Source organism: Microtus oregoni, unplaced genomic scaffold (genome assembly GCF_018167655.1).
Source record: "Microtus oregoni isolate MIOR12 unplaced genomic scaffold, Mior012 000102F_ref0000329, whole genome shotgun sequence".
In the NCBI taxonomy this organism is placed as follows: Eukaryota; Metazoa; Chordata; class Mammalia; order Rodentia; family Cricetidae; genus Microtus; species Microtus oregoni.
The window spans coordinates 1,289,937-1,307,496 of record NW_024544716.1 but is presented as its reverse complement, the minus strand read 5'-3'; the positions used below and the strand labels follow the sequence as shown (position 1 = coordinate 1,307,496).

Genomic DNA, 17,560 nt, shown 5'->3' with positions numbered 1-17,560 from the left:
CTGTCATCGCCTGATGAAGGTTAGTATTCAGGAGGATGCCTATATGGAGGGTAGAGAGTTTGAGACCCTCTTAGCATACACAGTAGGACCCTGTTTGAAAAAGCAAACAAATGAAAGGCTTCAAAAATTCTGATTCCTAGGCGTCTCTTATGAGAGTTGCCTAGCAGATGAGTACCTAGAATCTGTTTTTAAAAAGGATTTTAAAAATTTGCCAGAGAAACCCTGTCTCGAAACAAAACAAAACAAATTTGCATGTTTGTGTGTGTGTGGTGTGCATGTGTGTGTGTGTACACACACATGTGCACGTGTGTGCTCACTGTACCTGTGCCAGTAGTCATAGAGGCTAGAGAAGAGTTCCACTGAATCTGGAGTTTGTGGAGCCACCTGCTGTGGGTGCTGGGACCTCTGGATGAACAGCAAGATATCTTAACCCCTGAGCCATCTTGCAGCCCAGAATCTGTATTTTTAGAGGATGTTCTCAGGTGAGGTGTTCTTAAAGAACAGCTGAAGTAGGGTCACCTTACAGGTTAGATAATCACAATGTTTAGGATGGTTATGGAAAAATGGTAAATGACACCAAATCTACACTGAAAAATTATACAATTACATTGAAAGATATCATAATGGGTCACGAAATGTTTTTGCTCATTTAAAAAATTCATCTTATAGAAGTGACACCTTAACTTTCCCCTTTATAGCAATGAGCGGTAACCTTTGCATCATGGATGTGCGCATATTTTTCCACAAGCGAATCTGTGGAAATTCTGCGAGAAGTTGCGGTTCAGTGACATGACAGTGACTCCACCCACCTCCAACAACTTAGTATGGAAAAGTTGAAGTAGGATTGGTGAGTTGGCTCAGCAGGTAAAGTGTTTACCATCTAAATCTGACCATTGAATTTCATCGACAAATTCCACTAGGACAGAAAAGAACTGACTCCAGAGAGTGACCTCTGACCTCCACACATGCCATGACACGCGTGTACCAGCGTTTACACTCACCCTCTCCAGGCTGTAAATGTTTCTATAGCTAGATTATTTTGCTTGCTGCCCTAAGACCTTCAGCTTGCCATACTGAAGACTGAAGAATTTTTCATATAGAAAATCAAGAGTAAGTTTCAGTCATTAAACACATGAGTATTTGAAAATCAAGTGATTGACTTGAATTACTTTCTTTTTTTCCCTTTTTATTTTATTATTGTTTTTTATTTTTACTTATGTGCATTGGTTTTTTTCCTGCATGTGTATCTATATGAGGGCATCAGGTACCCTGAAACTGGAGTTAGAATTGTGAGCTGCCGTGTGGGTGCTTGGAATTGAACCCACGTCCACCAGAACAACCAGAGCGCTTGACCACTGAGCCATCTCTCCAGCCCCCTTTTTTTCTTTTACAGTTATTATGTGTGTCTGTGTGTGTTTGTATGTGCGCACCACAGCGCATGTGTGAAGTCTAAGGACCGGTGTAGGGGTCAGTTCTCTCCGTTCACTCTGTGCCCCTGAAATCGAAGCCCTGCCATCAGGTTTGGCAGCAGCATATTCACCCACTGTGTTAGTTAGGATTTCTGTTGCTGTGATGAAGACTACGACCAAAAGCAACTTGGAGAGGACAGGGTTTATATAAATTTATTCACATCCTGAGTCACAGGCCGTTGAGGGAAGCCAAGGCAGGAACTCAAAGGCGAATGAGTCTGGAGGTAGAGGTGATGCGGAGGCCATGGAGGAGCGATGCTTATTGGCTAACCCCTCAGTGTTTGTTCAGTCTGTTTTCCTACAGAACCTAGGACCACCTGCCCAGGAGTGGTAGCAGCCACAGTGAGGTGGGCCTCTTACATCAATCACTAATTTAGAAAATGCTTTCTGGAGGCATTTTCTCAACTGAAACCTCAGTTTCACCCTGCAGTCGGGTGAACTCGTATCAAGTTGGCACAAAACTAGCCAGCATACTCACAGAACCAACTTGCTAGCCCCTTAGTTTATTTCTTGCTGCCGTGACACCATACACACAGAAAATAGGGTGGGAAGGTTAACTTTGGCTCAGGGTCTGTGATCTGCAGTCTGTCACAGCAGAGTGGGCGTGCTGGAGTGGCCCAGTTCATGGCAGCGGAAGTGTGTGGCAGTGGCTGCTTATGTCATGGCTGACCAAGAAAAGCAGAGCGGCTAGGACTGTCTGGGCTCTAAACTCAAAGGCCACTCCTACTTATCCACTTCCTCCAGGAAGGCTGGGCTTCCTGAGGGTTCCATAGCCTTCCCAAATATTACCACCAGCTAGGGAACAAGTACTCAAAACATGAGCCTCTGGGGGACATTGCAGATTCAAGCCATGTGTTCCGTAGGTGACGGAGATCCGTTTATCTAATGACTTCTGGTGACGGTGGGAATTACTTTCTGTAGCCTCCTTCACTTTCAAATTAGGGAATCACATTTCTACAGGAGTTTCCCAACACCACTTAAAACTTAGGGATTAGATGAATTACCTCCAAGCGTGCAATTAGAGCCAGAAGGCCTGGTTAATCATCAGAGGTGTAATCTACCAAGTTTCCTTACTCTTTTATTTCATTTGCTGTATGAAATGTGTGTACACCCATGCATACATGTGTCTCAGCCTGTCCAGTGATGGGATTGTAGATCACTACTGTGTCCAATTCTGGCTCTTTTGAATATGCATGAGAGAGAGAGAGAGAGAGAGAGAGAGAGAGAGAGTCCTTTTTGTGCTTTCACAGAAGAAATCCCCTTGTGTAACAGCATGAGAACAACAGAGGGTGAATATTTCCCATCTTATCCAAAATGTCTGGGACCAGAAGTGCCTCTTTCTTTGGAGTTTTCTGAACTGGGGGAATATTGGCATGAATCTGCTGATTGAAGTATCTTAATCTGAAAACGCGAAGCTGGAAATTGTCCTGAAAATCTGATGGTTTTTCAAGATACTTTGGATTCTGGGTTACTTCCGATTTTAATTGTGAATTCTCCTGTGCTTGCTTCATAGCTGACTTGGAGTACTCTGCGATACAACACTGCCTGACAGGATACCCAGCTTTATCTATGCCCTCAACAATTAAGACACAGATTATGAACTTCCTGGCCCTGCTTTGCACTTGATCCAAATACTGGCCTCAGTACAGAGGATTGCCATGCAGGGCTTGGAGGTTGTGGATAGAGGAGAACATGGGTACAGTGGCACCAGCACGCTTCAGGTTGGTGATTACCTATTGTGTTTGGGAGTATACGTGTGTATGTTCACCATGCCATGTATGTGGACGTCAGAAGACAGCTCAGAAGAGTTGCTCTTTTCCTTCTATCTAGTTTAGGATATTGAACTCTGGTTATCAGGCGTGGCAGGCTGCTCTCTTACCCACTGACCCACTTTTCTGGCCATGGTCTTCTAGTTTAATAATGTCTCCAGATGCCACTGAAGAATCAAGAGACTGACCTTAGTTAGACTTTACGTTCATCCATTTATCTTGTTAGTCCCCACAATGTTGTGGATGGACCCAGTTTTCCCACTTTCCATGCAACAGATCTACTATTGAACTCTAGCCCAGCTCCACATTGAGCATTTCTCCTGGGCAGACCGTTTCCTGCATTGAATAAGTAGACACACTGGATATAGAAATTCCAGGCCTGATTATATGCACCCCCCTGGTCAAGAGGTGGCACTGTATTTTAATATTTGGAATTATCAACATTAGAAGCTTTGGCACATAACATGTATAGCCCAACATCAGTTTGTCAGATTCAATTCCCTGGTCTTTCAACTTGTGAAAGTGACTTTTCAGGCTATTTTGACCCCATGTTGTATACAATAGGGCTCTGGTAGATTTCTGTTCCACGGCAGTGTCTCATTATGTTGTCCTGGCTGTCCTGGTCCTCACTGTGTGTTGATCAGAGTGGCCTTGAACTCAAAGGGATCCACTGGCCTCTACCTCCTGAGTGCTGGGATTATAGTATGAACCACTACTTTACATTTTCAGTAGATTGTTTAGGTTAGCTGAAGGGTCTTGCTGTGTGTTGATCCCATTGAGTAAAACTTGGTTTGGTTTTCTGTGCAGGGCTCACATAAATTTGAGGCTCTTTGGATTTGGGGGCTATTCCTGAGACACTGGAGGAGTTTGCAAGGGTCGCACTGTAGGCTGCAAGGGTATGCACTCAGTTCACACTGTACTTCCCTTTCTCACAAGTTCAGTCTCAGAGAAGTTGGCACTGGCTGCAGGCCTCAAGAGTTCCCTGTGCATGTTGCCATGGTGGTTCCTAATACTGGCAAGTGAGAGAGGGGGAAAGTGGTGGAAGCAGAGACTGAAGTTCGGCTGTGGTGATGTGTCCTAACACCTAGCTGGGAGGAAGAGCCCTACCTCCCCTTCAGGCCACAGTAGACTTGGAGCTACCTTAGCCTGGTTCTGTGAAGAAGAGAGCCCCTCAGCATAGCTGCTTGCAACAGTTTAAAAGCCCTGTGTCTTCTGAGATGAGGAAATACCTTTAGCTTCTCCTGCTTCTTCTGTCCTGTAATGTGCAACATGCAGCTTAAAATATAAAAAGCAGTATAGGAGAATATATAAAAAAGAACAAAGGAGAAAATGATGCAGATGCAGGAAGCCACAGGTTAGACCAGAAAGGACAGTGCTATCAGATGCAGGAAACCACAGGCTAGACCAGAAGAGGACAGTGATATCAGATGCAGGAAACTGCAGGTTAGACCAGGAGAGGACAGTAATATTAGATGCAGGGAACTGTAGGCTAGACCAGGAGAGGACAGTAATATTTGATGCAGGGAACTGTAGGCTAGACAGGGAGAGGGCAGAGCTATCATATGCAGGAAGTTGTAGGTTAGACTAGGAGAGGACAGTGCTATCAGTTGCAGGAAACCGCAGGTTAGACCAGGAGAGGACAGTGTTATCAGATGCAGGGAACTGTAGGTTAGACCTGGAGAGGACAGTGCTATCAGATTCAGGGAACTGTAGGCTGGACCAGGAGAGGGCATTGCTATCAGATGCAGGAATCTGCAGGTTAGACCAGGAGAGGACAGTGATATCAGATGCAGGGAACTGTAGGTTAGACCAGAAGAGGACAGTGCTATCAGATGCAGGAAGCTGCAGGTTAGACCAGGAGAGGACAGTGCTATCAGATGCAGGAAGCTGCAGGTTAGACCAGGAGAGGACAGTGCTATCAGATGCAGGAAGCTGCAGTCTAAACCAGGAGAGGACAGTGCTATCAGATAAAGGAATCTGCAGGCTAGACCAGGATTGAACAGTGCTGTGGACATCTGAGATGCCTGAACCGGAAGGATCCATGAAATACTACGACAGACACATCAACAGCTTAGAGGAAAAGATGGCTGAATAGGTGAGCAAATGATCCTCAGAAATGCTAAAGACCTTGCTCCTTGTTCTCATTGGTGGCTGCACGCATAAAGTAAGCTCATGGATTATTACTGAGCATAAACCCACCCTAAAGTCACAGACACACTTCATGCTCAGTCGTTTGATAAACAGTTATATGTGCGATTGACCCTAGCAGCTGACGTGTACTAGGCAAATGTTCTGCCACCCAGCTTGATCTCTACCCTCTTTATGCGTTTTATTTGGAGCCCAGGGTAGGTGTCCAGGCTACTCTTGAAGTTGTGATTTCCCGGCCTCAGCCTCTCAAGTAGGCTGGAAAACAGTTCGCATCACCGGGCCTAGCAACAATTATCTTCTGCCAGCTCTGAGATCTTTCCCTGAACCTCTGGGACATCGAAGTGCTCAGCTTGGAGAAATAAATACAAGCCTGCAAAATCGCAGGAGGGTCTTCAGAATAATACTCGAGTTGCCCACTAGATGTCAGTGTAGCATCAGGAATTGAAATAAGACCAGTCCCTTCCTGGGGAAGAGAGTGATTTTCCCCTGTGCCTGTTTAAAGTCAGGATCACCCACCATTTCTGAGGAATGCAGCTGGTTCTTGTGAGAAGGAGCTGTGGACATTCAGGATCAGAATTATTTCTCTGTCCACATCCTGATTGGATTTTGATTTAATACTTCAACAGCTAGGTGGCTTCAGTTTAACAGATGTTAAAAAGGAGAAGAGGCATGTTTGCAGATGACATTCATGAACTGGTGGCTGCTCAAGGTGTTGGAAGAGCAGGCGGCCAGCCATCCCAGAGGAGAGGATGCACAGGTAGATCTTAGTGAGCCCAACACAGGGCTGCTCCTATGAACCCAAGGGGCTTGACTTGTCACTCTGGCTTCATCTCGTGTTTATTTCTTATTTATTTTTGATGGTATCCTTTTCTCTTTTCCCATGAAAGGCTTCTCTGCCTGGTGACTTTGTTATGGCCATGGAAGGACATTCATATCTGCAAAGTTCTCTGCATTGAACAGTATATATGTGTCCACCATTGTGTATTATGTATGTCCACAAGCTCATGAATTTAAGGTGCTGGTGTTATTTTCCTGTGACAAGTAAAACTCAAGCAGTCACAGGGAAATTGTTGCCAAATGAGATTATCTATTTTCACACTTAGTGTGTATATGATGACATTTATTGGTGTCATGTCATTGGGATTTCAATTTTCCTTCTTCATCAACATGAGAGACAAGTTTTTGTGAGAGGGGCTTCAGACATGTGTGATGGCAGGATCCCAAAATGCTGAGGTGTGTGCGGGGTGCAGACAGCATTTGTGAAGGAGTGTAGCAATGACTGAGTGACTGGCCCATGCTCAGGTAGCTTCCTAAGTGGTGTGATTCCAGGGAGCACCATAGCATGTCAGATTCCCTGTTTCTATCAGCATAGTAACAAGCAAGCTCTTGTTCCAAGGAACTGCAGGGCCCAAGTTCCCAACAGCAGAGAGGAGAGTCCTTCCATCAGCAGAGGTGGCCAGCTTTCTTCAGGGTCATATTCTGGAATGCACATGCTCTTGAGCGGGTACAAAAAGAACCCTGCTGTATCCCAAGGTACATCTGTAGCCTGCATCACTGATGGAGTCAGGATGTGAGCAGTGTCCCAAGGTGCATCTGTAGCCTGCATCACTGATAGAGTCAGGATGTGAGACGTGTCCCAAGGTGCATCTGTAGCCTGTATCACTGATGGAGTCAGGATGTGAGACGTGTCCCAAGGTACATCTGTAGCCTGTATCACTGATAGAGTCAGGATGTGAGCTGTGTTCTAAGGTGCATCTGTAGCCTGCATCACTGATGGAGTCAGGATGTAAGCCGTGCCCAAGGTACATCTGTAGCCTGTATCACTGATAGAGTCAGAATGTTAGCCGTGTCCCAAGGTACATCTGTAGCCTGCATCACTGATAGAGTCAGGATGTGAGCCGTGTCCCAAGGTACATCTGTAGCCTGCATCACTGATAGAGTCAGATGTGAGCTGTACCCAAGGTACATCTGTAGCCTGCATCACTGATAGAGTCAAGATGTGAGCCGTACCCAAGGTACATCTGTAGCCTGTATCACTGATAGAGTCAGGATGTGAGCTGTGTTCTAAGGTGCATCTGTAGCCTGCATCACTGATGAAGTCAGGATGTGAGCCGTGCCCAAGGTACATCTGTAGCGTGTATCACTGATAGAGTCAGAATGGTAGCCGTGCCCAAGGTACATCTGTAGCCTGCATCACTGATAGAGTCAGGATGTGAGCTGTACCCAAGGTACATCTGTAGCCTGTATCGCTGATAGAGTCAGGATGTGGAGGGAGCAAGTGAGTAGGTAAAGATCACGATTGGGGGTGGGGAGGACTGAGGATCAGACAAGCTACACACACAGATTCCAGTTTTCCCCCTAAGGACAATAAGATTCCACCTGACTAGGACAGAGCCTCTGGGAGCTTGGCTCATCTCTGGTGTGTGTAACTAGGGAAAAGTAGCTTGTCTTCTTATCCACTGGGCCCCACCCACCAAGGATCCCCACAAAAGGTTGCAGGAAGGCGGGATGTGAGGAGACACAGTTTGAAGAGCTCACCCCTGTTTGTCACCTCCCTGAACTGACCACTTTACTTTGCCTACTGAGTTCTGTCTACTCAAGCTGAGTTCTGTTTGTCCCACACACTGTACTTTTCAAAGTGTCCCCCCACTTCCTGGAGATGCACTCTCTTTTGGAGCCACAGAGCACACATCTTTCTCACTGTTCTTGCAAAGTGATCCCTGTTAATGCTGAACCCCAGTAGAGAGGCAGCCCCAATGGATATGAGAACTGCCCATAAATGCACTCTGGTGGGCAGAGAAGCTCTTCCTTCTCTTTAATTAGGAGATTGATCAGTAACATGGATGAAAAAACTCTGCCTGTTGACCATGTTCCTGGATGGATGGTAATCAGTGATGCTAATTTTCAGCACACAATTTCTGCAGTAGGCACTGATTGGAAGGGATAAAGCTGTGTGGTGGATCACGGTGTGAGATCTAGGAAAGACACACACTCAAAGGGTGTCCAGGAGGTTTGCTTTTACCCACCTAGCTAACAGGTAATGAAATGGGGAAACATTCCTTGTAGCTGGTCCTGAAGACAGATGTTTAAAAGTTGTTCCCTATGTCACATGAATGACCATTTATGCTCTCTGGGTTCCAGTGACAAGAAAATGACAGTGCAGAGCTGGCAGGAGCCTCTGTCCCTTCTGATCCAGATGGGAGTCACTACTGGGAGGCAATGAAACTTTTAGGATTTGGGGACATGGGAGAAGTTAGGTCATAAAGAGGAGTGTAAGATCCTGGCTCCTTTTTGACTTTTTTTATTTTAATTTTTTAATTTATTTTACATACTAACCACACTTTCCCCACCCTCCTCTCCTGCCATTCCTCCCCCACCACCTTTCTGCCCTCCATGCACTCTTCAGAAAGTAAGGGGAATCAACAAAGCATAGACTATCAAGTTGAGGCAGGACCAAGCTCCTCCCCCTGCATCAAGTCTGAGCAAGGAATCCCACCTTAGGGAGTGGGTTCCATGCACCAGGGACAGATCTTAGTCCCACTGGTAGGGGTCCCATAAATAGACCAAGCTTCACAACTGTCACTCACATACAGAGAGCCTAGCTGGTGGTCTTGAGTCTGTGAACTCCCACAGGCTTGTGTCATCTGTCTCTGTGGGTTTCCCCATCATGATATTGACCCCCCCCCCATCATCTAATCCCTCCTCCGTCTCTTCGATTGGACTCCCAGAGCTTGGCCTAGTACTTGGCTGTGCATCTCTGCATCTGCATCCATCAGTTACTGGATGAAGGGTCTGTGATGACAATTAGGGCAGTCACCAATCTGATTACAGGAGAAGACCAGTTCAGGTACCCTCTCCACTATTGTTAGGAATCTTAGCTGGAGTCATCCTTGTGGATTCCTGGAAGTTTTCCTGGCACAGGTTTTTCTCTAACCCCCAAATGACCCCTCTATCAAGATATCTCTTTCATTGCTCTTCCTCTCTGTCACTCCCCCTATGGACAATCCGGATCGCTCCCATTCCCATTCCCTGCCCTCTGTCTCCCTCAGCCCCAGTTTATCCAGGAGATCTCATCGGTTTCCCCTTCCCAGGGCAATCCACATATCCCTCTTAGGGTCCTCCTTGTTACCTAGCTTCTCTGGGACTGTGGATTGCATCCTGGTTATTCTTTGATTTACATCTAATATCCACTTCCGAGTTAGTACGTACTGTTTTTGTCTTTCTGGGTCTGGGTTACCTCACTTAGGATGATTTTTTTCTAGTTCCATCCTTTTGTCAGCAAATTTCAAAATGTCTTTTTTTTTCCTTTTTTCTTTTTTGCTGAGTAATACTCGATTGTGTAAATGTACCACATTTTCCTTAACTATTCTTCAGTTGAGGGCATCTTGCTTGTTTCCAGGTTCTGGCTATTCTGAACAATGCTGCTATGAACATCATTGAGCAAGTGTCCCTGTGCTATGATTGAGCACCTAAGAGTGGTATCACTGGTTCTTGAGGTAGAGACTCCTAATTTTCTGAGAAACAGCCCTACTGATTTCCAAAGTGCCTGTACAAGTTTGCACTCCCACCAGCAGTGGAGGAGTGTTCCCTTTACTCCAACACATCTGCAACAAAGCAGTCATCAGTGCTTTTGATCTTAGCCATTTTGACAGGAGTAAGATGGCTTCTCAGAGTCATTTTGATTTGCATTTCCCTGATTACTAAGGATGTTGAGTAATTCTTTAAATGTCTTTCGGCCAATTGAGATTCTTCTGTTTAGAATTCTCTGTTTAGATCTGTTCCCTTTAAAAAATGGAATTATTAGGTATTTTGATGTCTACTTTCTTTTTTTTAAAATTTTTTTTTAAAGATTTATTTATTATGTATACAATGTTCTGCCTGCATGTGTCCCTGCAGGCCAGAAGTTGGCACCAGATTTTATTACAGATGGTTGTGAGCCACCATGTGGTTGCTGGGAATTAATCTCAGGACCTGTGGAAGAGCAATCAGTGCTCTTAACCGCTGAGCCATCTCTCCAGCCCCTGATGTCTACTTTCTTGAGTTCTTTATATATCTTGGATATCAGTCCCCTGACCTTAGCACAACCGACACCATATTGTAGGGACCATTCTGACCCTAGAACCCAGCAAGTGGGTCCCAACACCTGCTAAAATGGGAACAAAGACCTAATCCTCAAAGACATAGTCAATAGTTCCAGGATACAGGAAAGTCTAAATGTACTAGCCTTACCTTTTGGCTTCTATAGTTCTGCTTCTTGCTAACTAAATTATGTCAACCCAGGAGGTAGATTTTGTGCTTAGAAGATCAGAGGCAGTGAGTCTTGGGGCTGCATCATTTATGCAAGTTTCCCAGGCAGCTGCTGGCCAGAAATAAAGACTTTGTACTCAACTTTAAGAGTGTCCATGTGTGCTCTTTGTTAGAATTACCACACAACATAATCACAGTGGAGGCTCTTTAAAAAATTAAAAGTGAATCAGTTATACCACTCACGGGTATATACACACAGCATTTCAGTTCTTTATATTAGAGGCATATCTGCACATCAATATTTATTGCAGCATACTTAAACTAGTCAGGCTTCCTTAGAGGAACAGAACTGATAGAATCTATCCATCTGTGTATTTATAGAAAGGTGATTTACTAACGTGGCTTATAGGTCATAGTCTACCTATTTCAATAATGGCTGTCTACCATCAGAGATGGCAAGAGTAGAGTAGTTGTTCACACCATGAGGGTAGATATCTCAGCTGGTCTTCGGTATATTCTGGAATTCTGAAGAAGTAGGCTCTAATCCCAGTGAAGGAATGGACATGCTAGCAAGAGAAAGGGCCAGCCAGCAAAGAGCAAAGGGCTTTCTTATTCTTTATCCTTTATGTAGGCTGCCACCTGAAGATGTGGCCAAAGTTAAAAACAAAGCTTCCCATTTCAAAAGAGCTGGATTAAGTTGGGTATTCCTACTTCAAATGATTTAATTTTTTAATTAAGAAAGATCCCTTACAGGTGTACCCAATCAGTTGGGTTTTAGTTAATTCCACATGTGTTCAGGTTGACACCAACAGTAGCCATTGCGACAGTACGCAGTAGTTACATTAGGAAAATAGTCTGGGTGTCAGAATCAGAGAAAGGTATAAAGAAAATGTGACGTATCAGCATAATGGAAAATTATTTATTCATAAAAGAATGGAAATTATGCTTTTTTTTGCAGGAAAAAAATTGAGTGGAGATAGTCATATAAATTAGCCAGGTTCCATAAGCTATCCATGTTTTCTTGCAGATGTGGTTCCCAGATTATATTTACATAATGAGCTCCTGTGTGCATATGTTTCAGGAGACTAGAGGCAAAGCTCTGTAGCGGAAAATGATGACAAAGCACTGCGGGGAGAGATGAGAGCTGGGCGGACTGTGGTAACAAGGAGTGTGCTCATACTCAGTATGTGCTTCAAGACATCCCATGTCCAGTGAATGAAGTCACAAGGAGAACGGTTTTAATACCACTATAGCTTTTTATTAATTGATCCAAGATTAAATACATATTTTGTGAGCTTTATTTCATATAGAATATGATACTGCAATTAGAAAACATAAATGTTAAATTATCAGAGAGAAATATTCAACCACTCATTACTCACAAATAAAATAACAGACTTAAGATTTTTAGAGAGTTTTACTAAGTACTCAATTATGTGTGAATAGAAATATTTTACATATCCATCTATATCTACATGTCATCTGTACGCCTATACTTGTGCCAATGTATCAATATATTCACACAAGTCTTTAAAACCTATGTATGCCTGTGTTTTGGTACTTATATCTCTTCTTAGTCACATTGAACAGCACTTTACTCTGAAAACCTGGCTAGCTCTTACATTGCATACCCATAATATTTTGAAATTTCCATATCCTTCTCCCTCTGAAGGAAAAACTGCAGTTTTCCCAGAGAGGTACACTTGGCAGCATTCTCTCGCTCCTGTTGAGCCCGCCTCTTCATGGCTTCCCTCTCTGGCCTCTGCTCTTCAGTGATAGGCTGTGAGATGACTGGCCCTGGAATGTCCACTTTCCTCCATGGGATGGGTTGGCAACTGAAGTCTAGCAGCAGGTATTGGGTTTTAGCTTTGGGAGATGAAAGGGCCTTGTTCCTGGCAGCAGAAAGAGGCTCCCTGTGGAGTGAAGTGTGAGATGATGCTCTGTAGGGTGCAGGCAAAGAGGCAGCCGGCTGAGGCCCAGTGCAAGACTGGATGGGCTTGGTTATGTTGGCTCGTGTGGCACTGGTGCCATTTGGTGGAGCTGGCTTGTCAGAGGCCATCAAAGATGTGCTGGCAGGAGCTGGTTGGGATGGCTTGAGCGTGGGAGGCTGAGCTGAGTGGGAGTGAGGCCTCACTGGGTAAGCCATAGTGGACCTGCGTGAAGCCAGGCAGAGAAGCTTTCTAGAAACAGGTTTAGTTTGAGGCTTGTCCGGGACTGGGAAAGGCAGAGGTACTAATTTGACCTTCCCAGGTGGGGGCAGCTCATACTGGGATGGAGATGGACACCGCTTGGGAGCACTGCTCGCTGGTCTCTGAATCTTGCCCAGGCTTTTGTCAAGGCTTTGGCCCTCACGTGGCATATCCAGCAGTGATGTGGTATCAGGGCCTGTCCTGGGATCTTTGTTGCTGCTCAAGTTCAGCAGAGCCCGGGAGGAGGAGACGCCAGTTTTCCTCTCACTCTTCTTCCCCAGTGGGTGAAAGACCTGCACAGACGCCAGCATGTGCATGCCGAGGTGAGTTCGAGGCTTCTTAAAGCTGTCATGGCTGAGCTCAGGTGGATTCCTCTTCCTCTTGGTCTTTGGGATGGCGGGCTTCTCTTCTGCCTTGACTCTGTGACTTGATGGCTTCAGCTCCTCTGTTTTCTTGGAGCTGTTTTCTCTAGTCTTCTTGGCCTTGTCTTGCCCATGTGCCCTAGCTCTGCTGCGCTTTCTGGGTGTGACTTTCTGAGCTTTGCCCTCCAAGTGCTTGGCCACGTTGTCGAAAGCCCCTTCACTGAACCCAGCACTGCCCACAGCCTCTTCTCCCTCCACCAGTTTCTGGAGCTGGATTCTGGCTTGAGGAGCTCCATCAGGCAGCTCAGAGACTTTCTGGTCATTCTTTCTTACTTGGTCTGAGAGTGCACTGATGACGCTGGAGCTTTCCTGGGCCTGATCCCTCCCGATGACTGGAGTCTTTGGATTGAGCTGCTCTGGGATCTTGGAATTGGTTTAGCTCTGTGAGGGAGTTGAAGAGTTGGGGAAGGTGAATATCTGCCACGAGTGCAGTCATGTCTGCAAAGTCCATGTTGGAGCCCACCACACTCTGAAGCACCCCAGGCTCTTCCTGACCTAGGCTGCTGTTTCCCAAGGTGTCATTGTCAAGAACAAGGTTCTGCTGTAGGCTTTCAGCATCAGTGTATTTCAGGGTCTGCTGCATGTTGGGGTGCACTAAAGGTAGAAGTGCTAGTTCTTGGTTTTCTTTTGTGCCCTCATAGGTAACCAGAGGTGTTGATAGATTGGCTATCTTGAAATCCAAGTTGTTATTTTCTGTTTGTTCCAGGCTTGGAGCTGGAGGCAAGGGCAGGAATTCTGAAGGACTGTGGATGGGGGCAGTTAATGACCTGTCCTCACTGACAGGTGGTGTCCTCATCCAGGTGTCATGGGTGCAGGCATTGCCAAGGTCTGGACTCTGCAGCAAACAGAATGTCTGAGCTGAAGGTGTCAATTCCAGGGGTGTCTCCATTTCCACCACTGAAAAAGAGTCAAGTAAGAAGTCAGTGCCTGGTAAGTGAGATGCTCCCCTCCTCTTCCCCTCCTTTTAGTGCTCCTCAGTACTGAGACCCTACAGCAGTGGGGCAGGCATTCCTATGAGCTCTGCTTGAATAGCAAGGGGCAGCACCTCTTTTGGGAGACTCGTAGTGAGTGCTCTGTTCTTTCTGGTGATAATGCAAAGTCGTGTTTTCACAGATAATTGTGTGTTCCTTTGTGTTTGTGTGGTGTGTGCACGCGTCTTCACCATGGGGAGGTTACAGAATTCCCTGTGTGTGCCCCTCTCTTGCTTTACCCTTTGTCTTTGAAAGTGTACCCCTCATTTCCTTGCAAGTTTGTTATTAGGCAGGTTGTCTGGTCCATCATTTTTAAGAACTTAATCCATATCTTCCAACTTCTTTAAGTTTTTGTCATTACTTAAATACCCCCAGAATCTTGGCTTTTTATGTGGCTTTAGGTATCCAAACCAAGTTTCTTCACTCCTACAAGTCAGGCAGTTCAACAACCCAGGATTTCCTCCAACCCAACATTTCAAAGTCTTGTTAGTAGTGACAAAAAATTGGTTTAAGAAGTAAAATCAGCCAGGGAATGGTGGCACACACCTTTTATCTCAGCACTTAGGAGGCAGAGGCAGTCAGATCTCTACGATCGAGGCCAGGTTGGTCTACAAAGCAAGCTCCAGGACAGTCAGGGTGGAACAGAGAAACCCTGTCTCGAAAAGCAAAGCAAAGAGAATAAATGATGTAGGTGGGTCTTCTTTCTATGTGTTGCTTTTATTGGTTAATTAATAAAGAAACTGCTTGGCCTGATAGGTCAGAACATAGGTGGGTGGAGTAGACAGAACAGAATGCTGGGAAGAAGGCAATGGGGCAGTCTCCATGAAGCTCTGGCCCAAGATAGACGTAGGTAAGCCACCACCTCGTGGTGCTACACAGATTATTAAATATGGGTTGAAGGAAGATGTGAGAATTAGCCAATAAGAGGCTGGAACTAATGGGCCAGGCAGTGTTTAAATGAATACAGCTTCTGTGTAATTATTCTGGAGCTAAGCTAGCCGTGCAGGAGCTGTGCGGGATGAAAAGCAGGCCTGCTTATCTCATCACTACAAACAAACAAACAAAATTGTAAAATCTTTGGGCTTGAGTGTGACTGTGTTGTAGAAAACATGTCCTAATGATCATGGTCTTAGAGAGAGAGGGAGAAAGAGAGAGAGAGAGAGAGAGAGAGAGAGAGAGAGAGAGAGAGGCTTTACCCAACTTAGCAATTGTACATGGGTTATACTGGACTCTGGATGCACTTATATTTGTAAGAGAATTGCAGGGCCAGCACTTGGAATCTGGGAGTAGTTCCTCCAGGACTGGTTTGGAGTTGCATTGTTCCAGAGTCAGATCTCAACACAGGGAAAATCAAGTGTTTTGGAAACAGAAAGGCCTTTGTGTCCTCTAGAGCCCTGAGCAATAAATTAGGAAAGAGGTGACTGCTGTGTGTTGATGGATGGGATGAATTAGCTTGCAGGGTGACATGCGTGTCTGTGGGGGTAGTCCTTGGACATGTCTTAATGAGTGATGGATGCCACTCATTGCCCTACATTCTCTCATTATAGAGACTGAAGACTGCGATGATGAGCCCGAGGCAAACCTAACCTATCAGAACTTACATTCTCCCTTTGTATGGACTGTCCACTACTGAGAGGTAAGTTGTGCCCTCTTTGTTCGAGGGTTGATCTCACTCCTTCCCCTCCTGGCTCTGTTCTCACCTTGAAGGCTGCTGTCCGGCATGGCTTGAGCAGATGAGGGATAGTAGAAGGCAGAGGTGGAGAAAGGTGTTTGAACGTTCATTGAATGAAACTCCCTTAGCATCATCACCATCTCTGGTTGCAGGGAGGAGGCCTGAGTTCCAGAGTAGGACACAAGGCGATAGGCCTGCAGGCACTGCTCGAGTTCTCCAGCCATCAGAGGGCCCAGGCTGTTGAGGCTGTAGTAATAGAGCTGGCTGCCATCCTGGTAGGAAGGTGCCAGGTTGTATCCTTGATTTGGCACCTCTGATGGTGTGGCCTGGACGAGGCTGGCAGAGAGTGTCGGATAAAGAGGGACTAAGGCATTGGGATCTAGAATGTTATCACACTGGGCTGTCATAGCCAGGGAGGAGAGTGTGGTATTCTGGTCAATGATAGTTACAGTGAAGTCCTGGAATGCAGTTTCTCTCCTGTCAGAGCTTCCTGTGAGATCACACTGGAGAACACCTGCATAGGGGAGTGCCAGGGTGGTGATCTGGTTCTGGTTGGTCAGTGCAGTCAACGTGGTAGTGCCAGCTCGTTGGTAAAGGGAGGCACTGTCCACGAGCTGCTGGCAACAAGTGCTGGAGTCTGATGGCAGGAGCCATGCTGAGCTCGCGGCTGGGGTGGATACCCCATAGAAGTTGCACACACTTCCTGCTGAGGGTGTGGCATTCCTCAGCACAGGCACAGAGGGCTGCAGAGCACTTTCTGCCCCAAAGAATGGTGCACTTTGACAATTTTCTGTAGGAAACAAGAGGACAGTGGGAAAATGGTGAGATGGAAGCTTTCTCGCTTCCTGTGAGGAGCAGTGCTGTCTCCAGGTTGTACTATCCGGAGGAGTCTAACACCTATGTCCCCTCACATATCCCAAACAAATGGGTTCAGAATGATTCTTGTTACTATATAGGATGGCACTCATTTAATAAGCTGCCGGTTCTTCCTGTGTGGAACTGTAATTCCCAGTTGATCTGCTTTAACTCTCACTGTGCTCTAGACACCACTGTTCTTTCCCCTGCTTTGTCTTGCTCTAATACCTGCTTTGACACCGCCTTACAACTGTGTCCTAGAACAAAAGTGTTTAGAGGTAGGAGAACCTTAACAGCTTCTCATGGCTGTATCTTTACCCTATTCTGTGCAGATTTTTACTCTGTGTAGACACAGGGTCTCATTCTGGTCTTGAAATCACACAGATAGGCCTGCTTCTCTATCCAGAGTTCTGGCTCCATAGACATTTGCCATGTCCACCGGGCTTGTCTCTACTCTGAGCTTTTTAAGTAAATGATGTATCAGGAATTTCATATATAAGTACTATATTTAGGTAATTATATGTTCCTCCCCTAACGCCTCCTGTTTCCCTCTACTTTTTGTATAAGTCATGATGTCTTATTTTGTATAGCCATTGAGTGCGTATGCATATATGACTGCACGAATAGCCTGGTGATAACATTTCACGTTGCTTGCCTGTGTTTCATGTGACATCTTGGGAATGCTAATGTAGTATGGGTTCCTCTCTGAACAAGATAGTTTCTTAATTTAATAGTTGGTAACTAGTTCTTAAATGATCAGTTCCTCAGTAACTGTTAATTTCTTGTAACTCTTCTAGTGGGCATCCTTGTGAGAATTC

At 45.6% G+C, this 17,560-nt stretch overlaps 1 protein-coding gene across 1 annotated transcript in view; it reads right to left on the bottom strand.

Moving 5' to 3' along the window:
* Nucleotides 1-12,251: 12,251 nt before the first annotated feature.
* LOC121443209 (uncharacterized protein C2orf78 homolog) overlaps nucleotides 12,252-17,560 on the bottom strand; it is a 37,605-nt gene continuing 32,296 nt past the window's right edge. Inside the window, exons 2-4 of the mRNA XM_041644883.1 lie at nucleotides 15,916-16,677; nucleotides 13,625-14,141; nucleotides 12,252-13,575 (exon numbers count right to left, since the gene is read on the bottom strand). Of these exons, the coding sequence (XP_041500817.1) occupies nucleotides 12,252-13,575; nucleotides 13,625-14,141; nucleotides 15,916-16,677 (2,603 nt within the window). The remainder of the gene's footprint in view (nucleotides 13,576-13,624; nucleotides 14,142-15,915; nucleotides 16,678-17,560) is intronic.